Below are 25,880 nucleotides of genomic sequence, written 5' to 3'. Positions count from 1 at the left end.
CCACGGGGAGCTGTGGGACCCCTAGGCCTTGCCATGCGGAGCCACGGGACCCACCTCTGCGCCGCTCACACAGCATCAAGCCCCTGCCCTCCCGTGCATGCACACAACCCTGCCCACCTGTGTGCGCCCGCTGCGCACGCAGCCTCCTGGTGATCGCTCGTTGGGGCATGAGGGCATCACGGTGTGAAGTTGTCACGACCACATAGGCTTTTATTAATAGGATTGTAACATTGCTTGCAATCAGATGTATTTTAATTTGAAATTGCTAACATGTTCAATTGACTCTTCTCTGTGGACAGTAGTCTTTTTTTAATTGGGATAAAAAGACTCTTTGCAGATGTTGGGGTATCTGATAAGCTCAGAGCAAATACTTTTGGTTTTGTGTGTGAAATATTACCTAATTAGTAAACCCCCAAACAATTGAAAAAAATTTACTGACCACCTAGATTCAGTACAGTGAGTGTTAGAAGGTCTAGAACAAGGTCATCGTCCTTGCGGAGTGACCACCCTTGTCACGCACATTTACAGCCACAGAGCAAGGGAAGACGGCATGCACTGAAATTCCTCAGTGTACCCAAGTGTGTGTCCTGATCTTCTTATTCAGTTCACTTGATACATATTGAGTTATTGCCTGTCCCAGGCCTTCTAGGATCAATGACTTCATAAGACTCAACAACTGAGGAAGTATTTCAGAGCTAGTTTGCAGATGAGGAACTGTGGTCTCCAGTAGGTAAAGTGATTTTTCTAATATTGCACAATTATCAAGTGGCAGAACCAAGTTCTGAATTTTTCTGACCTCAATGCCTATAATTTCTTCCTAAATTCACCTAAGCCACATTAGGGCACATGTCCCTCTTTCCCCATGGGAATATGGTTTTTAAAAGGGCACACCTGCAAGTCGAACCCCACATAAACAAACACCTGTTTCTAGGAAGTTAATGTCTGCATGAGGGAGAGGAAATGGAGAGAAGTCCCTCTTGATATCTATCATTTTGGGCCATTTCAGGTCTATCACTTTACTCCTCATAAAGAAATGCACAGTGTTGTCTGGAAGTCAAGATTATTTGGGAGGAAACTTTCTAGCTAATGTATGATTATCCTCATACACGGACAGCTGCACAGACTGAATGTAAGGTGGCTAATGTGTGACTTCAGCCAGAGGGGTGATCTAATATAGCTTGTGATGTATGAATGTGTTAGAGATGGAGACAAGAAACAAGGGTTCCAGATCAAGTCAGAGGAATTTCTGATCAGTGATCTCCCCTTATTTCTAATAATAAGAATAATGTTTACTATTGATTGCGCTCCTACCAGGGACTAGACCCTGCACTGCTGTGTGAGGTAGGTTCTCAGTGAAGCCTTCAGACAGCCCGATGCTGGGGCTTCCACTTTCCCAAAGAGGACGGAACTGCAGGGGAGCTGTGGCTGGTGTGAAAGGATGGGTTGAGATATTGAGACTAGTTGGGCGCCACAGCTGTTCCCAGGGTACGCTGGCCAATCCCGTGGTACAAAAGTCAAGTGTTTCTTCCTCATTACCATAAAGAAGAACAAAGTACAGGCGGAACCACTCGCTGGGTCAGTGATTCGGGCCTTGGTTGCTTTCGCTTGACCCTGTGTTCCTCTGCGTTACAGAGCAAGGCTCAGCGGGTTCTTTGTGGCCCCAGAAACCAATAATTACACTTTCTGGATCCAGGCAGACAGCCAAGCTTCCCTGCATTTCAGTCGGTCAGAGGATCCCAGGACCAAGGTATTCACCTTCTTCTCATTTTCCTTTTCCTTGTCCCCAGTCCTTCACTCATAAAAAAATAAAAATAAAAATAAAAATCTAAAACTAAAACTCCCATGTCCTACAAATAGTTGTAACACACCATTAGGCAAATATAGATTCTTTTTGATGGGGGGAGGGGTTCATTAGAAAAGTTTTTAATTGAGATATAATTGACATGCTTTTAATTGTTGAAAAAAAATTTAGTTGAATATGTTGGCACCTGCTGTTTATTGAGTACTTACTATAGGCTGGGCATTATGCTACATTTTTTTTTTATATACCTTGTCTCTAATTTTCACAGCATTTCTGTGAGCTATGTATATTTATTTCTATTTTTCAGATAAGGAAATTGGGATTTAGAAGGGTTGTATGATCAGTCCAGGGCCACTTGGGATAATAAGAGCCGTATTTAGGATTCAAACCCCGATTTGTCTGACTCCAAAGTTTGTGCCTTGCCCCCTAATTTTGGGTAGGGATATAATCAGTCTTCTGTAGGAATTTCCCCATCAGTTTTGAAGGGTAAGAAAAGGTGATTTTAACAAACAGCCAAATTCACTAGTGCTATTGATAAAGAACCGAAAGATCTCTTTTCAAGTTATTAATATGCTTCTATTAAATGAACCATATTAATTGCTAGTTGGCTAGAGAAACATTACAGATTTTGATGTGATCACTCCTTCTACATTTCTTGGAGGGCTTGGTAGTGCTTTATCTGCAGCATCATGTAAACCCAGGGTCTCAGGCTGGCTGTTCCTGCTGTAAAGGTGGCCCATGCAGCCTCTCCTCAATACTATTCAATTGAGAAAAAGAGGGGGGAGGAGGGGTGCAGAAGCATAAACAGCCACAAGCCTCACTGTGACTTGGCTAACAGGCGGGAAAAGGCAGACCAGTCCTCAGGTCCTTGTTAATAGCTGTCCAGACACTTGCTGTTGGAGAAGGAAATACTCAGAAGCTCCACAGTGCTGATCGTGATATGTTTATTGGGGCACAGGTGAAGGTGGCCTCCATCAGGGTGGGCACTGCTGACTGGTTTGACTCCTGGGAGCAGAATGGGAATGATGAAGGCACCTGGCAACGGAAGTCCCCCAAGTTGGAGCTGCTCGGGGGAGCCAGGTACTACCTGGAGGCAGAGCAGCGTGGGAGAGCCCCCAGCCGGGGCATGAGAATTGGTGTCCAGATCCACAACACCTGGCTGAATCCCGATGTGGTCAGCACTTACCTGCGGGAGAAGCATCAGATCCGAATCCGCGCTCGGAGACTTCCAGAGGTCCAGGTCTGCATCCCTTCCCAGTCCCTTGGACTTAGGTTCAGAGCCTGAATTCCGGAAGGGATGTAATGTTGCCTAGTGGAAGGATCACTGCCAGGGAGCAGAAAATTTGAGTTGTAGTAATTATCACTCTGCTGCCAAAGAAAAAGGATATGTATCCAATAGGGTTGTGGGGACGTTTAAAAAAATGCAAAGTCTTGTTATTGAGATGACTTTATTCATGGACTTAGTGTCAGGAATTTAAGGTCCAGATAAATAATTCTCTTGGAAACTTACTCCTTAGAGAGGAGATGGGGTCCTCTGAACACCCACACCCACGTGTGCACGCTAAAGCATGTATTAGTACACCCGAGATTTCATAGCCTTTTGACTGATTCAGGTCCTATTTCCCTATTGGCTGTGTTTTCTGTCTACTTTGTAAAGGTCAAGGTGTTTGGGTCTCTCAGTTGTGCTCCATACTTTTGTTGAATAATTTTGGTGTATTTTTGTTGTTCACTTTTTGGTGTACAAGGATGAGTCACTATGAACTCTGCTTTTTAAGTTTACACTCTAGTTGGAAACACACACACACACATGTATATAAATAGCCACAAGGAAAAAAAAAAAAGAAAATCACAAGTGATATAAGCAGTTAAAAATAACAAGTGACATATGATGATAGGTCTTACTCCATAATGAAAGTGTAAGGTGCCTGGCAGGGAATGTATTGGAAGCCAAGCCGAGATGGAGTAAGCCTCTGAGAGTGTGACATGCCATGTGGCTGCTTCTGCCTGCCAGGCCCCTGGGAGAGAGAGAGTGCTTGGGGAGAAGAGAGGAAAGTGGGCTATTCAGGGGCAATGTGTGTGGCGGGGGAGGGAGTAGCAAAGATAAATAGGGAGACAGACATGCACATTATTCTAAGGCAAGTTTTTTCATTAGGAGATAACACTTGTGTTCTCCAGATATTTCTAGGTGATAGTTTAAAAATGGAAATTTTAATAAGAAAATAGCAAGCCAAGAAGTATGTTCTTAGATGACCTCTATGGCTTGATTAGCACATGTCATTAAGTCTTGTTACTCTTAACTTTTTAGATGCTAACTGTGTCTGGAAGTGGGAACTTCTTCCTTACTTGGGACAATGTCTCTAGCCAGCCTATCCCTGCAGATGCCACAGCCCATCAGGTGGGAACCTCCTTCAAATACGGAGAGGTGGGGGAGCCAGGGGTGATCTTTATGTCCAAGGTATAAACTCCTGGTAGCTTTTCTTTTCTACAGATTCAAACAGCCATTGAAGAGTTACTTGCAGTCAAATGCCAGCTGGAACCCTTTTCGGCTAACATCCTACTCCGAGTTGGATTTGAACAAGGTGCTGTCCCTGGCTTGACAAATTCTGACCCTCTTCTCCATCATTCTCTGTCTCCCCCTCTCCCTCTCTCACTCTGTCTCCCTCTCCCTCCCCCACCCCACCTCTCTGTCTCCCTTCCTCTCTCTCTTTCTCTCTGTCTCTCTTGTAAAATGGGAACAATGTTCATTTCCTCTCCAAGGTGCAAATAGAGTCAAGGAAGATTTGGAACCTGGATTTAGACACTGAGTGGCCAAAGGAGTGGCTACTTTCTTGGGAGGGAGCTGCTTGTTGTGGTGTCCTCCTGAGCTGTCCGATTAGAAACCAAGGGTGCTGGGGAGTTAGACTTAAGGATCACAGTGGGAAAAGACTTGCAAAAGATATAGGTGGGAAGTGGCAAGACAGTACAAGTCTTATTTAATTTAAATTGCATCTTGAGTAAAGGAATTATTACATAAAACAGTAGTCTTAACAAATTATAAAAATGAGAGGGTATATTTTAAAAATACTAAGGCAGATTAAGTTTCAGTTGACACCCCTTATCTTTTTACTTCTCAACAATTTTTCATGTCATGGTACACATGGAAATGGTAGTCCCCCTTTATGCAAACCCCAATGAGTACATAAAACCTTGGCTATACCATGTTTTTTCTATACATACATACCTCTGATAAAGTTTATTTATAAATTCAGCAAGGAAGAGATTAACAGCCATAACTAATAATAAAATAGAACAATTATAACAACATACTATAATGAAAGTTATGGGAATGTGGTGTGTGTGTGTCTCTCTCAAAATATCTTATTATACTGTACTCACCCTTATTCTTTTTGTAATGATGCAAGATGATAAAATGCCTAGGTGATGAGATGAAGGGAGGTGAATAATGTATGCATTATGACAGAACATTAGGCTACTGTTGACCGTGTTGATACTTTACTTAACAAGCACTTTCCGGCTTCTCTTTGGCATATCGGAATGACTAGCATCACTACTCCTGCTCTTTGGGGCCATTATTAAGTAAAACAGGGTTACTTCAACACAAGCACTGGGATCTGAGAATCCAGAGAGCTACTGACTACCAGTGGGGAGCATCTAAGCTAGGGACTGTGTGAGATTTCATCACGCTATTCAAAGCGGCATGCAATAAAAAAACCCATAAGTTGTTTATTTCTGGAATTTTCCATTTAATATTTTTGGACCACGGTTGACTGCTGGTAACTGAAACTGTGGAAGTGAAACCGTGGTAAGGGGGGGGATACGTATATTTTCAATGCTCTAGGGGTGACAGAATGGATTTTTCATAGCTGGAGCCTGCAAACGGGGGGCTACAGGGCACCCTAAGCCCTGCCCAGCTCACCCGAGGGCTGGGGGGGCCAAGATCATGGGGAACCCATAGCTCATGTCCTGCACACATGTTGGGAAGCTCTGTCTTTTTAACATCTACCCTGTCTTTTCATTTTATTTGAATTGCATTCAGGCCCAGAAGGTTCCAGCTTCGATGGGGACCTCACCAGCGGGACAGAGCCCTTCTGTGGGAGGTTCAGCCTCTGTCGGCCTAGACACCTTGTCCTCACACCCCCTGCTGCCCAGCAGGGCTACCGGCTGGATCAGTACCCACAGGTACGGAGCAGCCCTCAGGCTTCCAGGGCGGCATTGGTCTTACTCTCGGGGGTTGAGATGAAGAAACAGAAGCACAAACGAGTGATTGCTGTGCTTGCTGTGATTTGCCTAACACGTTTCGGGCTGAGGTTCTCAGTTTCTTAAATGCTGTTTCAGGTGTGAACAGATGCCTCCAGCCCTCCATTAGCTACTTGTTAATAGAAATGCCTTTGTATCCGTGGGAAACCTATGGGAATTTTTATATGCTTTGTTACAGGGGTGGGCAAAAGTCGGTCTACAGTTGTGAGTATGCCAAACAGAGAGTTTATTCTTGTATTATTTATTGATTATTGTATTAGTTTCCAACAACTGTAAACCTACTTTTGCCCCCCCCCCCAGCCCCCTTTATTTTCTTTGCTCTTTAGGTATCAGTGCAGATCTATAATCAGACTTACTGGTTTTGAATTCTGACTCTACACCCTGTGTGCCCTCAACGTCTTACTTTAGTATACACATCTGAAAAATGGGTAATAATGTTGTCTACCTCTCAGGATTTGGGTGAAGATTAAATGAGGTAATCCACTTAAGTATCTTTGCAGTGGACTCAGCTGAGGCTAGCTATTGTTTTTTATTATAGTTATTATTATTATTATTGATGCATTGACTGACCCATTTCTTTTTATTTATTTATTTATTTTTAAATATTCTTTTTTAAAGATGTCTATATATATATATACATACATACATACATACATTGATTTTAGAGAGGAAGGGAGAGGGATAGAGAGATATAAACATCAGTGATGAGAATCGTTGATTGGCTGCCTCCTGCACGCCCCCTACTGGGGGGGGGGCGGTATCGAGCCCACAATCCAGTCATGTGCCCTTGGCTGGAATCAAACCCAGGATCCTTCAGTCCGAAGGCCAAAGCTCTATCCACTGAGCCAAACCAGCCAGGGCTGACTGACCCATTTCTTGAATCCCTCTTACATCCTTTGTGTCAATGGCTCTGCAGTTCTTCAGATGAAGCCCATTTGCCCCGTAGGAACCAGGATGAGCCTTGCTGGGGCAGCTGAGTCCATGGCAGTGGTTTTGTCCTGGCCTAGTTGAACGGCAGTGGGAATGGGACTGAATGGTTCAGGTCGGGGCACCACCCATCTCTCAGCCTTTCCCATACAGCAGAAGCTCCCAATGGGCATAATTTTGCCTCCTAGGGGGAGATTTGGCAATTTATGAAGACATTTTTGTTTGCCACAACTGGGTCAGTGCTGCTGGCATTCACTGGGTAGATCCCAGGGATGTTGCTAAATATGTACATTGCATAGAATAGACCCCTCACAGGAAAAATAAAAATCCAATCCAAAATGTCAATAGTGCTGAAGTAAAAAAAATTCTGCTCTAAAGACTTTTTGAGCCAAATAATTTTACTTAACTCAGAGTTAGAAACCAAGGATGCTAGGGAGTTAGAGTCAAGGAATTGCAGCTCAGAGAGGTTAAGTGACTTGTTCAAGGTTGCACAGGTATCCGGGTCAGAACAGGGGTTTTCTAATTGAGATCCTCTAAAATTGTCATTGCCAAACACAGTGCACTTAATAACTTCCTTTCGGAAAATAACAATTTACTCTAAATGATTTGTCTCTCCTGCTAGACTGGTAAGGTCCGGGAGGGCAGGAACTGGGCTGACTCCCTCACAGTGTGAGGCAGTGTCTTAGAAAGATGGGCTCTCCTCACCTCACATTGTTTGAATGGCTGCTTCCTGCACTGATAGAGCTGAAGCACTTATCTGGTGTCCACAGCTGTGCGTTGCATACAAAGGCCACATGAATAAGACCCTGAAGGTGACCGTGTCTTTCACAATCGATCTTCAAAACATCATTAAGAACATCACCTGTGACTGGAGTCTCGTGGGAACTAGTCCCGAAAGGTAGGTAATCTGTGGGGAGTTGTGGGAATTCTGCCAACTGGGATGATTAGCTCTCTCGGGGACAGTCCATCAGGTACGAACTAACTTAGGGCTCTGAACACAGATGGGAAAAAATGGAGCCTGGAGAAGTTTGATGTAAAAACAGTTAGTTGTGAGGAATATAATTTTCCTAGAAGGAGTCTGACATTTCTCATAGTCACAGAACATAGTATTTGGAAGAGGCTTTAGAAAATATTCCTGGACATTACCGATGAGAAAAATGGGGTGATGATTCACCCCATTTGGTGATTCACCAGAATTTGGCGAGTGAACAAGATTCTGGAATAAAATTCAAGCATCTCGGTACCTTGACTCAGTGCTCTTTCCAGAGATCTCTTATGGGTTTTGTAAGTGGTTTTAAACCTCAATAGTCCTGTAATGTCCAGGAGTATTAATCTTCCTTCTCATTAAAGCCTAACATACTACCTGCCTGAGACACACACTTATATTGTAGCTAGAGGCTCGGTGCACCAATTTGGCCTGGTCTGTGGGATTGGGCCAAAACTGGTTCTCTTACATCCCCCAAGGGATCCCGGATTGTGGGAGGGCACAGGCCAGGCCAAGGGACCCCACTGGTGCATAATCGGGGCTGGAGAGAGATGTGGGAGGTTGGTCAGCCGGGGAGGGTCTGAAGGCAAGCGCCAGGGTGTGTCCAGCCCGTCTCATTCAGTCTCGATCATTCCTGATTGGCCGGACCCCAGCAGCAAGGTGACCTAGAGGTCAGAGCATCTTCCCCCTGGTGGTCAGTGCATGTCATAGCGAGCGGTTGAGCGGCCTTAGCATATCATTAGCACATTACGCTTTGATTGGTTGAATAGCTGACGGATCGACCGGATTCTTAGCATATTAGGCTTTTATTATATAGGATTTGAAAAAGACTCGATGTCAGGAATGAATGATCGCCTTAAAATGTGATTCACTAATGTGATAGCACAAATTCAGTTTAACAGCCTGTCTTGGATGTTGTACCCAAGGCACACAGGCCTGTTTGGGTGCTGGGGGTTCACTGGGTCCCTCTCCTGGCTACACAGTCCTCAGGCCCCCGGGTTGGAGAATGAGGGCTCTAACAGGAGGGGACTGTGGATGCACAGGGACAGGCCCATTTCTGCTGTGCACTTGTTTTTCAGCTGGCGATTCACTTGCACTAACCTCTGGAAGACTTGCGTGCATCGCTCCGTGCATCTCCAGAGGTCTCTGGCAAACTCCCCGGTGCTGGTACATCAAATTGACCTCTTCCCTCCGGCTCAGGAGACTGGCGTGTTCTATGTGGATGAAATTATTATTGCAGACACAAACCTATCAGGTGATCATCGAATCCATTCTCTTCCATGGACCTGTCCATCAAAGGCTGACCTTAAACTTTTCTGCTAGGGGCTGCTGTTATTTTAACGAAGAGGGCACAGGGGATTCTCCTTCTTGCCTGCCTTTTCCTAGAGAGAAGATGGGGTCGGTATTGTGTGCCCTTGGCCCCTATATTTCTCTTGCTAGTTCCTCTTTTTTCCTATTTTCTGCAATGCTTGCTCTTGCTTCTGGTAGTTGTGCTGTTGCCCCAATTTTACTCCTTCCTCGCTGAGAAGCCTTGGTTTCCTCATCCATAAAATAGTCATATTGAGGTCCCTGCCTCATTGGATTAACTGCAAAGATTAACTGAAGTGTAATGGAAAGCACTCATCACAGGTCCTGACCATAATAAGTGCTCAATAAACATGAGCAATTATTATTACTATTAACATTATTATTACTGTTAATAAGAAGTCCAGAAGGATTTCTTGATCTCTCTATCAGTTAATATCTGTCTTACAAAGTGCTGAAGAACACAGCAATATCTGGCCTTATAAAGGGACTAAAGTTCTGATTTATGACAGACTCAGTGAGAGCTAGAGGGTAACCAGGCCCTCATGAGAATAGCCTTGTCCTTCCTTCTGCCCATCTAGATTCCTCCCACTTGTCAGTTAGGGTTCAGGCCTGGCCTCCTTCTCCACCAAGTCCTTTGACCTTCCTTAGGCACAGTGACCTCACTGGGCTTTGCTTGTCCACAGGTCTTAGGGACAAAGTGCTCATCAGGGAACTTGAGACTGGCCCCGGAGACCGCACACCCAGGGGAGGGGAAGCCCACCGCCAGGCAGATGGTGTCATTGCTCCCAGGGCCTCCAGGCTTCCAAGTTCTGTTTATTCTCCATTTCCCGTCAGATCCTTATTACTTTGGGGCTCAGCTTTCCTGCTTTAAGTAGCTTCTCTTCACCCAGGAGAAGGGGAGGAAGCAGTCATTTACATTTGATTTACAAAATGTGCACGTTTTCAGCCTTTTGCCTATAAAATTGCAGAGCTGAGGGCAGGGGAAGTTGGGGGTGCATGGCAAAAGGTCTCTCTATTAGCCCTGAAATTACGTTGTATTTGAACTCATCAAAATTCTGTCTCTTATTTGTTTCAATGGTTTAAGTGTTTTGAGGGCATCTGGGTCAGACTGTGTCACTGCTTATTTTAAACCCTGCTTATGTTCTGGCACACAGAAAATGATATTCAAATGGTGTGCTTGGGTAACTGCCTGAATTCTTGGGGCCTAAGATACCGGGCTGGACCTTTGGTGACCCTCAAGTGCTGCCCAGATTCCTGGAGGACTGAGGGTCTCAATATTTCAGACACTTGAACTGCGTGATAGGGAAACTCAGGATTAGATAATAGTTGCCTTTCCCTTTTTTCCCCTCTTCTTCTTTAAATGCTACCTTACACCTACAAACCTTCAAAGTGCAAGATCCAGAGTGCTTTCTCACTGCCCCCACCTTCCTGCCACCAAATGCTCCACTATCTGGATCCATCCTAGGAGTGAGGTGAGGAGGGAAGCAGAGAGGAAGATGAGTGGCTTGGGTAAAACTGTTTCCTGCTTTGGCTAGTTAGCGTGCTGGCAACAACTTCGCTTTGAGGATTTTTTAATGGCAACATAAACTTGACACAGTTGGGCTCAATATTCAGAGTTAATTGTCTGACATTTCTCTGATCAATTTAACACTATTATATTCTCCCATCTAAATGTCCTCTGTGGAAGTTTTTCTCATCTAATGGTAGCTACCATTTATTTCTCATTTACTTCTTAGAACCCCATGAGATGGTCCTAGTATTCCCACCCTATAGATGACAAAAGCAAAGCTAAGAGGCGCTGAGTATCTTGCTCCAAATCCACAGCTGGAAGGTGGGCAACCCTGAAACCCTGAGATCATTGATACCAAAGCCAAAACTTCAATGACTCCATACCCAGCTGAGTGCATCAACAGTTACTGAGCACCCACTCTATGCGTATGCAAGCATACTGCCTTAAACTGTGTTCTGTCTCATTATACTGTCCCGGGGAAGAAGCGATCTTTTACACAGCGCCTAGTAGGAGGGGAGGAGAATATTAAATTACATTGTGCTGGTCATTTAAATCTGCCATCTCACTAAACTCTCCCTGCTGTGCAGGTTGGTATATGTCACGATTCCCATTTTAGAAATGAGAAAATGTCTTAGGTTAGTTTGGTTAGCCAAATGGTGATCTAAGAGAAGTGGAAAATCAGGATTTCAACAGTGGTCTGTCTCAAAGTGTGCACTTTTCCTGCTCATGTGCTGACTCTACACTGTGGATAAATAGCAGGTCTCCCCAGTATGTGCCTCTGGTGTTCAGTCTTCTTAAGGAGGATCTGCTGGGCATTCCTGGAGTTGCCAGGGAAAAGAAAGGAAGAAAGGGTGGCCATCCACACTGTGGTAGATTATCTGTGTGAGGGCCCCCCTGTGGCACAGGAGTGATGTTTGTCTGGCTTATGTCTCCTTGAACTTTGCAGTGAAATCAGACTTTGTCTCCTTTACACCATGACCTTGCATTTTTTTGTTGGTACTAAACTCCTGCCTCCTCTCACTGCGCTCTGCATCCAGCAGAGGGCGGGAATCTCAGCTTTGAGTTGTGTGCTGAGATCTAAGTAACTCAGCATCTCCAGCGGGGACTTTCCTCACAGCTGGCCTTCCACCTTGAGTTACTTGATATTAAATGGATTGTTGCTCTCCAGTTTCTCAGGCTGATTCTGGAACAGCTCACCCAGGAGGGAATCTGGTGGAATCACTCTCTGTGGTGGGATCCCCTCCAGTCTACCATGTAACCTCCTGGTTGGCAGGGTGTGGCTCAGAGCTCCCACTCATCACTGCAAGGTAGGAAGCTGTCTTTGTTCACTGGTCGCTCCTTAGGATTGCCAGTTGGTCCTGGAGGACACAAAGGTGGGACTTTTATTAGGAAAAGTCACCCATCTTGTTGCTTAAAGCAATGCTTCTCAGTCTTAAGAATGCAGTATCAGACACCTGGAGGTCTTGTTAAAACATAAATCACTGAGCCCTAACCTCACCATCTTTAATTCACTGGGTATCGGGCAGGATCTGAGAATTTGCATTCTCAGTGGGTTCCCAGGCAATGCTGATTTTACTACACTTCAAGAAATAGTTTCTAGAGCATTTGTTTAAAAGTAGTTGTATGTTTATGCTCTTCAGAGTTTCACATTGCCTCCATTTTCTGTTCACATCCCTCCTTTCATTTCTCATATTAATCTTAGAATTATTTGAGGCTAAATGGGTCTCAAGAACAAACACAGCTATTTCTAAGAACTCACCACCAGATGGCACTAGAGCCCCGTAAGCATCACTTTTCTTTAAATAGTCAAACTTCCTAGTCAAATTTACAAAGCAGTAACTAAAGAGCAGGCTCTTCCTCTAAGCTCCTGGAGCATGTGTAGGCTCCAATTCATTCTTTTCTTTTTGTTTTTATCTATTTATTTATTTTATTGAATTTATTGGCGTGACTGGTTAATAAAACCATGGTTAATTAATAAAACAATGCAGATTCTGAAACCCCAGTAGGACAGGAAGAATTGAGAAGCTCAGCCTTTATAATTCACTGCCCCCCATCTCTTTCTAATATGTTCCAAAATTAGTTCTCACACTTACACCGTGCTTAAGACAGCGTATTAATGACAGGTGCAGAGAGCTTGACTTTGCGCTCCGCTCTCCTTGACCTGTTCCTCCTTGAAATCCATCAATAGAATGAAGGAGTGCAAGCTCTGTGGTGGTGGGGAGGGAGCTGTCGCACCCGCCAACCTGCAGTCCTGTGCCCCAAACGTCGAAGCTATTAACTCTGAACACACAGGACTAATTTAGGTCGTTTTGAAAGGTCCACACTTAAGAGTGGTCCTCACACCCTTCCCTACTGATTTTTCCTCAAGTCCCTTCAGTCCTGGGAGCCTCCAGCCTAAGCAGGACAGGGCAGCCTTCAGTCTGGCCTCTCCTAGATTCATCTTCCAACACCCATAGTGTCACTTTGTCTTACTGCTTCTGTCTGGTTGTGTGTATCCACGTCAGTATGTAAAACTGAATACTGTTTTTGACAGAAATTAGATACGTTTATTGTTGAAAATTGGGAAAATATAGAAAAACACTTAGGAGAAGATAAAAATCACTCTGCTCAGACATAATTTCAGTTAATATACTGGATCCATATTCTGGCTGCCTATTTCCCCAAGCAGTTTTTACATACATATATACATGTATATATGCACTTTTAAACCTCCTATTAGGACCAAAAATAACATACTCTATTTGTAACATGCTCTTTTCACCTAATGGTATAACTTAAAATTTTCCTCATTTCATTAAACATGCCTCTAAAATAAAGTTTTTAATGGGTGAACGGTATTCCACATCATGGTGTGTCACAATTTAGTCGACCCATTTATGGTGTTAAGAGCAGCATCAGGCAGTCGGTGTGTTTGTGCGCAGGTATTAGAGAAGAACTTGGCCAGCTGGAGTGGCCTGTGTTTCAGCTGCAGACACCGAATGGGGAAGTTTCTGTCACTGCCTGTGCATTTAACTATGTCAATGTGGTTGAGAATACCAAGTTCTCCCTCTACTCTGTGCTGGGGACCAGAGCCGTGGAGGCCAGGGTCATCCCTCTGGTGCCCAGTGAAGGGGAAGGATGGGCATTCTTAAAAAATCCTAATATTTACAGCACACTTTTTCTACCGTGATACGAGAGGGACACCAGATATTTGGAAGCCTGAGCTCAGGGTGGTCTGGAACCATGGGAGACTAGCTGGTCTTTGAGAAGGAGCTATGTTCTGCCTGGAGCAGCATTCTGGAAGGTTACTGTGGTTAATGCTCGGTGTTTGATATGCCACAGCGCTGTGCCCACTGAAGGAGCAGAAGAAGGATCTGGGATGGTCCAGGTGGCAACGCAGAGACTTCAGAGAACAAGTCCACCTTTAGGAGGACACTTTGGCATCCACCTTTCTAATACAGTGATTCCTGGTAAAGGGGCAAATGGGGGGACGGTGCAGCTTTTCTCAATTGACAGTTTTAGGGGCATTCCTAGGCAAGCAACATCCTGTGAGATTGTCAGGCAGATGGACAGTCTGAATGCTATTTTGTTTATTTTCCAGGGTCTGAAAATGATCTTATTAAATAAAGACTTAGACAATAACAATAACATATCATTGCTAATATAATCCCTAACTTTTAGTTTTATAGATGTGGAAACAGAGGATTAGCTTCTTGGGGCTGTCATAACAAATGACCACAACTTCGTGGCTTAAAACAACAGAAATTTATTCTCTCACAGTTGAGGCCAGAAGTCCAAAATCAAATTGTTGGCTGGGCCACACTTTTCTGAAGGCTCATGGGGAGAGTCCATTTCCTGCCTTTTCCAGCATCTGGCGGCTGCCCTTGGCTATGGCTCCACCCGCTGTCTCCATGGTCACATTGTCTCTTCCTCTTCTGTCTCAGAACTCCCTCTGCCTTTCTCATAAGGATATATGTGATCCAGGGCCCACCCTGACAATCCAAGATAAACTCTTCTCAGGCTTTGACTTAGCCACACCTTATGCTGTACATAAGGTAACATTAACTCTTTGGCCTAATGATGTTATGTTAATAGGTTCTGGGAATTAGGGAATTGACATATCTTTTTTTTTTTAATCCCCACCCAAGGATTTTTTTTTCCCTTTGATTTGTAGAGAGAATGGAAGGTAGGGGGGGTTTGGGGGGAGTGGGAGAGAGAGAGAGAGAGAGAGAGAGAGAGAGAGAGAGATGAGAGATACATCAATGTGACTGGACCAGGGATCGAACCTGCAACCTAGGTAGTGCCCTTGATTGGGAATTGAACCTGCAACCCTTCAGTGTGCAGGCTGCTGCTCTAACCATTTAGCAACACCGGCCAGGGCGACATATCTTTTGGAGGGCCACCATTCAGCCCACTGCACTGAGGTTTGCCCCAAAATCATACAGATAGTTGATGGCGGGGTCCAGGTGTGAACTGGGTCTTTGATCTCAGGTCAGTCCTCTTCTCTCTAGTGTTTCCTAGGCCAAGATCCGTGGTAGCCATGGGTCTTTTTAACTCCACGATGACGCCATATGCTGTTGAGGATAGTAGTGGTCATAACAAAGGTAGAATGAGCTTTCAGATGCGATGAGAGTAGTTTCTAAATCTTCAATAACATACACATTTCACAAAGGATAAGGATTATAAATGATTATAATTTGTTATTTAGTGTGTATAAACGTAGGGGAATCAGAAAGGAGGCTCAGGAGAACTTAAGAGTGGCTATATAAAAACTGGTGCATGGTCCAACAATCTTCTGCCCTCCCAGGCAGAAAGATGCTGGGCTTGCAATAAATCTTCTTGAGTGGGAAGAATGGAGTGGTGTTTTTACTCTAATAGGGCAACTCAGGAGAAGTTGACGGTCCTTAGGCTATTGGACTCTGTTGCTACTGGAGTCTGATAAGTGGGTGAATCCGTGCCAAGAGTGCCCTGCCTCTGCACAGTCCATCCCTGTGCTGTTTCCCTTATCGACAATGAGACACTTGCAGCCCGTGCGTATGTAGACAGACTCTTCCTGCCACCACCTTCTATTGCGGATGCTCCTCACACCACTGCCTGCAGAACAACAGGGGAAGCCAGCTGTCACCTGGCCTTTTGAAATGGTGATGGCCCCAAGTTATGCAAATGTAGAATAATCTTTTTTTTTAAAAGGATGAGAATTTTGTTTGCGTTTTAGAAATATAGTGGTATTTTATTAACACTCCAAGGCAGTGTGGGATTTCAGAGGAAGACTCTTGAGTAGGGAGAAGGCATCCTGGATTTTAATCAAAACCTTCCTCACTTGGTTGGCAAGGTTTTGAATCTTCTTAGTTTTCATCTCTAAAGCAGGCATTAGGGTACCCAAATGACCCACCTCCCAGAGCTGTTGAGAGTAGCTAACGAAATGGAAACTTTTGGTAAAGCATGAAACAGTCCAAACCCAAGTAGGACTTAAGTACCCAGTGTTATTTCTCTATGGCGATGTGGAATGGGGAAGCAGGTGGTTGGGCTTAAAGGAAATTCTAATAGAGAAACCGAAGTTAAATGTCAGCATTCCTCAGCTGGGCTGGCTATGTTTTTATGGATGTCAGCTGCTGTGTGCCTCTCCCCGCCCCCTGTGAAAGGTGGCCAACTTTTCTCTGTTCACAGAGCCAGCTACATTTTTTTTTCCCCTGGAAAACTCAACATTTAATTAGACTTTCAGGCATTACCAGGATGTCTGGAGTCTATATTTTGAGTTGACAGCTGAGATAGTTTTGTCTGATGTGACTGTGCTCTCTGCTTGCTCTGAGATGTGATACTGACTAAAGGTATCACGATATAAAAAGTGAGCATCTGCTCGTATCTACCTTAAGTGGGGTGGGGCTTTTCTTGAAGCTATATTTTGAACATGAGAGTCTCCTGCATATTTAGAAGGTATCTTGACATTTATTCTGTTATCTTCATGATGAGACCCTATGAGGTAGAGTAATTTATGTCTTATATTTTGTATATCACAACCTTTCCCCACAGATGTTCCTGTACATATTTCAGCTAGTCACCTTCGCAAGCTCTTACAGAACAATGCTGATGACGTCACATCCAGGTACCTCAATGTCAGTGACTTCACTGTGACGGAGGATCTGAAGTCTTGCTACGAACATGTATGGACCCTCTCCTGGTCCACCCAGGTTGGGGATTTGCCCATTTTCATCAGGGTATGTATGGTATCCCTTTTGGTGGTATGGGGTTTGTGCCCTGGCACAATTTTGTAAAGAAAAATATCAGAATGATATAAACGAAAACCATCATGAATTATTAATTTTATTGGAATATTCAAATAAAGGGGCTCAATTATCTTTCTTTCTGGAAGTTTTCAAGACACATTTTGTGAATCATATCTCTGATAAAGCAATTTGAACCAATGTCTCCTTTCCTAACTCAGTGTAGGTAGAGACATTGTTGGTCAGTGTCCACCTTACACCAATTCTGCATCTGTTATAGGATAATTTAAGCAGATGTGATTGACTTAGATTATGAGGGAGGCAGATGGCACAGCAGAAGGAATTTTAGAAAAGGATTTGCTGTCTTTGGGTAATGACAAAACCAGATGCTCTTGCATATTTAGGGTTTTAAAAATAATCTAATGATCATCTAGCATTTGGTTATTATAAAATGAAATCCGAGATGGAATTTGATCCCTGTTATATGGTAGTGTGGGTCATATGGTTTTCAAACAAAATACTTGGGTGGAGATAGAGGAAGGACAGGAGTCATCTCATAGCACTTGTTTCCTTACATTTTATTGTAATATTTTGGATTGCAAACATACAAAATAGAAAAGCACATAGAAACAAAAGTATCTCAAGACTTAGAGAAATAATTTTTGTAGAACTCTATTTGCAAATAAATATCCCTCTAACCTACTGGGCTTTCATTGGTCATTACTTACGTCAGGTTTCTAGTTTTCAATCCCCGGTCACTCCATTTTCACTTTCTAGCTATCAGATTATCTTAAACAGAATGTGAAAAGACCTTTTATTATTTGTTTAAAACAAGACTAGACTGCTATTCCATGACAGAATTCACCAGAAATGTGATCGTCTTAGGTCTCTGATGAAAATCTAACTGGAGTGAACCCTGCTGCAACCACTCGTGTGTTATATGATGGTGGAGTTTTTCTTGCTCCCGTATTTGGAGACATGTTGGTTACTGCCAATCAGCACACTCAGGTGAGAGCAGATGGGCCACCCCAAAGGCAAGTACTAGTTTTACATCTGTCTCAGCCCCTCCCTAATGTGTACTGTGGACCAATCCCAAGGATAAGCTTTATAACCCATAACACAGAGACAGTCATGGCTGTCCTCTCTCTACTTCCACAGGGTATGGAAAGTACTCTGAAAACTTAAGTGCTTTGTAAATACAACATCCTGTTATTATAATTATTGATGCTATTATTATGGTATAAAAAATAGAGAACCTCTGTGAGTACATATGGTTTATACCTCTACACAGTGGTATTGAAAAGTAAATGAGCTAAGTCAACTCCTTTTCTTTTTAAAATGTCTTTTCCTCTTTCCCATCTGCCCATAATCCTGTTATAAGTCATCTGCTTTTAATTTGAGAAAAATTTAAAATACCAAACTATAAAGAATAATATAACCAAAACCAGGATATCTAAACTGAGGATTAATAATCATCAACATGTTGATATATTTAGTATTTTTTGTCTTTATGGATAAAATAAAAGAGATAAAATCAAAGTGTTCTTTATCAATTATGCCTTTATGCTATCCCAATGCCCCTTTTTTTCCTCCATAAGAAAACATTATCATAAAATACAGTGTATGTACTTTTATCCATATTTCCTATGTAGAGAGTCCAATGAGCATATCTTTTCTCATCTCCAAGTATTGTAGGATTCTATTAGATTAACATTAGCTCCAGGACAAGGGAAAGACATGTATAAGCTGACTCTTGAACAATCAGGGGTAAGGGGCACTGCCACCCTCACAGTAAAAAATCTGTATGTAACTTTTGACTGCCCCAAATCTTAACTACTAGTAGCTGATTACATAAACAGTGAATTAACAACATATTTCATATGTTATATGTATTTCAGACTGTATACCAGTGGTCAGCAAACCGTGGCTCATGAGCCACATGTGGCTCTTTGGCCCCTTGAGTGTGGCTCTTCCACAAAATACCACGTGCGGGCATGCATGTACAGTGCGATTGAAACTTCGTGGCCCATGCGCAGAAGTCGGTTTTCGGCTCTCAAAAGAAATTTCAATCGTTATACTGTTGATATTTGGCTCTGTTGACTAATGAGTTTGCCGACCACTGCTGTATACAATAAAGCAGTTAGAAAAAAGAAAAGATTAAAATAAGAGAAAATACATTTATAGTATTTATAAAAAATAACATTTTCAGTATTAAGACAATCTATAAGAGAAAATACATTTATAGTATTTATAAAAAATACATTTACCCATGTTGTTCAAGAGTCAACTGTAGTCTCTTCTTGGGGCCCTATTCTAGGACAAAAAAAGACCCCAAACCAAGTGTCCAAATACTCCAATTTTTAGTTATATACCCGTGTAGTAATGGTGGAAGGAAGGTGCCTACTTTTCTGGCATTTACCAGCAAACAAAGGGCTTTTCACAGGAAATATCTACCTAGTTGAAAATAGAAAGTAATAAAAAGTCCTTGTGCAGTTTGAATTTTATTAAATTTAGTTTTATATGACAGGATATTTATTCAAGATGTAGCACATTTAATTGTAGAAATGTGAGGTTTCAGCATGTTTGCCATCAGTTGAAGAGTCTGACATATTTTGAGCTATTCATTACAATTTAGGGTTTATTACTGGGAAATAGCAGAAAGAAAGTAAGTGAATCATGAACACATTTTAATTTGGACAAATTTCACAAATACTTTATTGGTATGAATACTACTGAGTACATGAAATACATACATTTGGGTTTCATTCTTTTGCCTTTTTTCAGGTAGTTGTGCAAGTGAATGACATACTAGCTCATTGCTCAGGTTCCTGTTCTTTCCAGTATCTTGAAGGATCAACTCCCTGGGTCCACTCTGTGAGGTATTCCCTTGGTAAGATTATAGGCACAGAGTGATTTGTCAGTGGCCATGTACCTGGTGATGGGTGGGTAGGAGGTGCATCAGTTTATGGAGTAGATGTTTAGTGATGCAACAGAAAGTGTATTTTTTGCCCAATGTAACTGGTATTGTTATGATTGAAAATGGAGACAAGTGGATTTTTGGTGACTTAAAATGCTTTATTTTCTTTGTTTCTTGTTTTGAAATATTCTTTACTTTGATTTCCCCCCATTTTTTATTGACTAGTCTTCTCTCATTCCTACTTTTGAGACCATTTAAGATGGGGGCTGTATGCTTACAATGATAAATGCCAGTGTCCAGTATTTGAGTCAGCATGCAACTCCTTGAATCTGTAGATGAGAGGGGAAGATGAAAGAAAATGATCATTTGACGTCAGAGTTATCTGAAATGGAGTGATCCCTGAGAGATGATTTGTTCTTTTAATTTCTTTTCTTTTTTAAGATGGTGACATGGACCTACTGGTTTATATTACTGGAACTAGTTTCTCGGGTGACTCCCAGGCCTTGCAGGTTACAGTGAATAAAACAAGTTGCAAAGTTATTTTCTCAAACCAAACAGATATAGTCTGTCAGACACACCTACTACCCGTTGGAGTGTATCAGATCTCAGTGCTGGTGAGACCCTCGGGTCGTGCCATCAATGCCAGTGGAGGAGGCCTCTTCCTGATCGTGGAACCCAGACTGGACGCAGTGGAGCCTTCTAGAGCTGCAGAGATCGGTAATATGGGGAGGACCCCACATTGCATCTGACCCTCTGAAGGTAGCATTCTTGCTGATATGCAGGAACCTACTCCTGCTGTGTAATAAATTCTGTATCCACTATGATTCACAGCTTTTTGTTTTCTGCCATCAGAATTTTTTCTAATGAGCAACAGATATTTGAGCCCTTAAATGAACTCATTTGCTACATAGTTTGGCTGTGATATTAGGCACGATTGGGTCAGTCACTGTGTCACCAGGATAATTTGGTTTAGTGGAAACAACACCAGATTGGGTGTTAGGACACATGTGCTTGGGTTTTCATGATGCCAAAATCAGATGTGTGACCTTAGAAATGTCAGTTATTTTTAGGGGACTTAGTTTCCTAATAAAGATGATAGGCATCGTGTTACTTATGAAGTATCTCGTAGGTAGTCACATACCCTAAATGCTTACAGCCACCTGGAAGATGGAGATATTCTCCACATTGTTCAGATGAGATAATGGTGGTTCTGCGAGAACAGTGACTTGCCCCAGGCTTTTCAATAGAAAGAGGTGGATTTAGGATGCAAACTGGGATTGTCAGATGCCAAGACTCCTGCTGCTTTTGTGTGCTGTGCTGTCTTAGTTTTATAATGAGCCTAATGATGCTTAACTTATAGGCCTCCTAGTTTTGTATGAGATTAAAATGAGTCAACAGGTGGGAAAGTCCTTTGAAAAGTGAAAGCATTTGCATGTGTGATGTTTAGGTCTTGCCCACTAGAAGCCTTGCACACAGTGGGTGCTCACAAATATTTGTAAACTGACATGCACTTGGATACTTGGCTAGCATGCAAAGCCAACTAGCATTTGAACAGTGCGGTATGCAAAGGGCAGTAGATCTTGTCAGTGTCAGCCCTGTGGATTGGGTGTTAGTGCCATGAAAACCAAGGATCTCTTCTGAGGAACATGACAGTTAAAAACAACCCAGCCAGAGTGCAAGAATTCTTAGGAATATTCATCCGTGTATGTGTATATATATATATATATATATATGTTAATATATGATTTTTGGAGCATAAAACTTCGTAATGCATTGGATTGTTGTCATTGTTTATTCTGCTGAACAAAGACCTGTGGCTTAGAACATTTTTTGAAATGGTGTTTCCTGGCCACAAATGCATTGTTCCAAGGAACAGCTTGTTTCTGACTTGACTTTGCCTAGACAAGTAACTGAAATAGAGCAAGCTTTCTCTGATTTCCCAGTGATTTAAGGGAAGAGCCAGAGGATATGTGATGCTCACAGTGCAAGATCATATTCGATATTAACCCAATAATGATTAGCTTGAGTTCAGGGCATATAATAGTCTTCCCAGTAGATGTATAAGGGGCTTTGATCTCAAGTTACCTTTGCAGTTCAGGCCACACAAACCTTCTTTAGCTCCTGCCACTAGATTGCAGACACCCCAGTGGCAGACAGGTGACTCAGTCATCTTTGTTTCCTCTAGACAGAGTGCCTTGCCCAGGCTAGGTGGCCAACTGTGCTTCTTTTCCTGGGACTGAGGGGTTTTCCAGAATGAAAGACTTTCCGTTTTAACACTGGGTCTTGGAACTCTTAATGCTAAAACTCAGAAAGTCCCAGGCACATCAGTAGTTGGTCCCTCATCCTATCACCCAATCAAGGCATACTGTACTAGCAATATGTAGTAAAGTAATTTGGGAGGATTTACATCATCTCTATATATTTTAGGAAAAGATGGAAAACTCAGAGAAGGAAAAATGTTGGGTGGGTGCAAATTGACTTTCAGTAAAGACTAAGGGAAAAAGGAAGGGGAGAGAGAGAGAAAGAGAGAGAGAAAAGAGAGTGAGAGAGAGAGAGAGAGAGAGAGAGAGAGAGAGAGAGGAGAGAGAGGAGAGAGAGGAGAGAGAAGCTCTAGTTGCTACTATCCTTATTACTGGATTTAAACTTTACATTTGCTCTGCTACCTACTTAGTATCAACCAGTCTCACTCCTTTACTCACTCAACACTGATGAAGCCACCCTATGTAAAGCCCTGTGCTAGATGCTGAAGTCCTTGCCACTCACAGTGTGGCTCTGGGCTAGTAGTAGCTGTATCAGTTGGAAATCTTTTAGAAATGCAGAGTCTCAGGCCCTATCCCAGACCTCCTAATCAACCTGCATTTTAACAGGATTCTTAGGCCATTTCTGTGAACAGTGGAGTTTAAGCAACGTTGCAGTAGAGGATTTAAAGAGAACCAGGCTGAGTCCTACCAGCAAGGAATTTACAGCATAATCCAGTATGAAATGGATATGTATAATAATATGACAAATAATATTCTAAATTACCACTTACCATATGCAGAAGCACCCTCCAAAGGATTTTAAAGGGAAATCTTGGCTTTGGAGGACATACTTCCTTGGTTCATTTCTTACTGAGTTACCTTCTCTTTAGTTATGGAACCTTGTGAGACACCTGAACTTTCAAATAGAAATGGCACAGTGTTACCACCTCTGCAACTTTTAATCATTAACATCAACAATAATAACAACACTTTATTTAGCTCTTATTATGTGCCAGAGACTATTAATGTGGGGCATATAGTAAATTAAAATAACGTTCCTGCTGCCATGGAGGTGATGGTTAATTGTGTCAGAGAAAAATCAAGCAGGGGAAGAGTGACAGAAGGGGTGGTTGTGATAGGAAGGCCATTGGCACTGGAGGGTTGAGGTGGATGGCACTGGAGAATGGAGACATGGATGAGGTGAAGGAATGAGTCCTGGGGAAATCTTGGAGAAGAGAGTCTAGGTGGAGGGAACATTAAATGATAAAGTCTTAAGTCAAAATAAGCTTGGCTCGTTCCAAGAACACAAATGAGGCTACAAATATATATATATTCTTTGAAGAAATACCCAAATCCTGTGTCCATTTAAAAAATTGAGTTATTTGTTCTTTAATCATTAATTTGTATTAGTTCTTTTTTTTTTTTTTTTTTTTTTTTTTTTTTTTTTTTCACAGAGAGGAAGGGAGAGGGATAGAAAGCTAGAAACATCGATGAGAGAGAGACATCGACCAGCTGCCTCCTGCACACCCCCCACCTGGGGATGTGCCCGCAACCAATGTACATGCCCTTGACCGGAATCGAACCTGGGACCCCCCAGTCCGCAGACCGACGCTCTATCCACTGAGCCAAACCGGTTTCGGCTGTATTAGTTCTTTATGTAGTCTGGGCAAGTCTCTGATTTGTGATTTGCAAATATTTTCTCCTACCTGTGGCTTGTCTTTTTATTTTCTTGATAGTAGTCTTTGAAGCACAAAAGTTTTATTAAATTTTGATCAAGTCCAATGTATATTGTATTGTTGTTGTTGCTTGTGCTTTGGTATCATATCTAAGAAACAATTGCCTAATCCAGTGTCACTAAGATTTGTGCATATGTTTTTTCCCCTAAGAGTTTTGCATTGTTAGCTCCTGCATTTAGGTATCTGATTCATTTTGAGTTAACTTTTGCATATGGTATGAGGTAGGGGTCTGAATTAGTTTTCTAGGGATGCTTATCTAGGTACCACAAACTGGATGGCTCAAACAACAGACATTTATTGTCCTACTGTTCTGGAGGATGGAAGTTACAGATCAAGGTGTTGGCAGAGTTGATTCCTTCTGAAACAACCTGCTTCATGCCTATCTCCTAGCTCGTGGGGGTTCACTGGCAATCTTTGTCATTCCTTGGCTATAGAAGCATCACCTGATCTCTGCCTTCATCTTCATTTGGTGTTCTTGCTATGTCTTTTCTGTGCCCAAATTTCCCCCAATAATAAGATACCAGTCATACTGAATTAGGGGCCCACTCTATTCTACTCCAGTATGACTTCATCTTATATTAGTTAATTACATCTATGATGAACTTATTCCCAAACAAGCTCACATTCTGAGGTACTGGCAGGTAGGACTTCAACATTTGAATTTTTAGGGGACACAATTCAAAACAGGGTCCAGCTTCATTCCTTTGTATGTGGATATGCAGTTGTTCCATTTTGCATATATTAGTAATAGAACTTCTTTTTTATTTTTTATTTTTATTTTTTATTTATATCAGAGAGAAAGGGAGAGGGAGAGAGAGATAGAAACATCAATGATGAGAGAGGATCATTGATCGGCTGCCTCCTGCACCAAACCTACTAGGGATAGAGCCTGAAACTCAGGCATATGCCCTTGACCGGAATCGAACCCAGGACCTTTCAGTCCACAGGTTGACGCTCTATCCACTGAGCCAAACCGGCTAGGGCAGTAATAGAACTTCTTAGAAGTGGAATTCCTAGGTCAAGAGGTGGTATACATTTAATATTTTGAAAATACCAAAATGTTCTCTTTAGAGGTGTATAATTTATTCTCTATGCATATGAATGTCTATTTACCACCTCTTATTAACACAGTGTTACCAAACTTTTTGATATAAGAGAAAAAATAATATTTTATTGTACTTTTACTTTGCTTTTATTTCATTGAGAGAAATTAAATATCTTTTCATATGTTTAAGAGGAATTGTTTTTTCTTCTCAGTGAATTGTGTATTCATCTCCTTAGCTCACTTTTTTTTTTCAATTGGGCTATTTTTCTTTGTTATTGATTTAGAGAACTTTTTTTATATTAAGGATATTAGACCTTTATATGTTTATTTTTTGTCTCTTTGTTTCCTGTTTTTGTAATTCATACATACCTGTTTTTGTAATTCATACATATTTTATTTTATTATTATTTTTTAATCCTCACCCAAGGATATGTTTTTATTGATTTTTAGTGAGGACGAGAGATTGAACCTACAACCTAAGTATGTCAATTGAACCCACAATCTTTTGGTGTATGGTACAATGCTCCAACTAATTGAGCATGCATGTTTTATTTATTTTATGCAGTAAGTTTATCAACTTTTTATGGCTTTAGGGTTACAAAATACTTAGAATGGCTTTCCTTCTCTAAAATTACATAAAAATAAAAATTCTACCATGTTTTCTTCTAGTTTTATAATTCTTTATTTTTTTTGGTGAAATATTATATCAGCTTGGAATTTCTTTTGGTAAGGATATGAGAAGAACTCATATTTAATTTCTTCAATACTATTCACTTATTTAATTTACTAATTAAAGAATCCATCTATTTTCACTTATGTAAAATGCCATATTTTTCATTTCCTATAGTCCTATACTTATCTGGATTTATTTTTGAACTCCCTATTCTGTTCCATTGATCTGTCTGGCTATTTGTGATTTATTGGATTTTAATTATAGCTTTTAATAATAATGTC

The 25,880-nt window shown here is 41.9% G+C and overlaps 1 protein-coding gene across 1 annotated transcript in view; it reads left to right on the top strand.

Annotated features, from left to right (window-relative positions):
* The window catches only part of PKHD1 (PKHD1 ciliary IPT domain containing fibrocystin/polyductin), a 418,502-nt gene that overhangs the window by 24,890 nt on the left and 367,732 nt on the right, over positions 1-25,880 (top strand). The window contains exons 14-26 of the mRNA XM_008157496.3: positions 1,633-1,747; positions 2,760-3,041; positions 4,107-4,196; positions 4,290-4,380; positions 5,838-5,980; positions 7,756-7,883; positions 9,050-9,225; positions 11,957-12,095; positions 14,110-14,237; positions 16,798-16,982; positions 17,874-17,996; positions 19,773-19,878; positions 20,347-20,622. Coding sequence (XP_008155718.2) covers positions 1,633-1,747; positions 2,760-3,041; positions 4,107-4,196; positions 4,290-4,380; positions 5,838-5,980; positions 7,756-7,883; positions 9,050-9,225; positions 11,957-12,095; positions 14,110-14,237; positions 16,798-16,982; positions 17,874-17,996; positions 19,773-19,878; positions 20,347-20,622 — 1,982 coding nt within the window. The remainder of the gene's footprint in view (positions 1-1,632; positions 1,748-2,759; positions 3,042-4,106; positions 4,197-4,289; positions 4,381-5,837; positions 5,981-7,755; positions 7,884-9,049; positions 9,226-11,956; positions 12,096-14,109; positions 14,238-16,797; positions 16,983-17,873; positions 17,997-19,772; positions 19,879-20,346; positions 20,623-25,880) is intronic.

This window comes from Eptesicus fuscus, chromosome 10 (genome assembly GCF_027574615.1).
Source record: "Eptesicus fuscus isolate TK198812 chromosome 10, DD_ASM_mEF_20220401, whole genome shotgun sequence".
Classification (NCBI taxonomy): Eukaryota; Metazoa; Chordata; class Mammalia; order Chiroptera; family Vespertilionidae; genus Eptesicus; species Eptesicus fuscus.
This window is presented reverse-complemented; position numbering and strand designations above follow the sequence as displayed.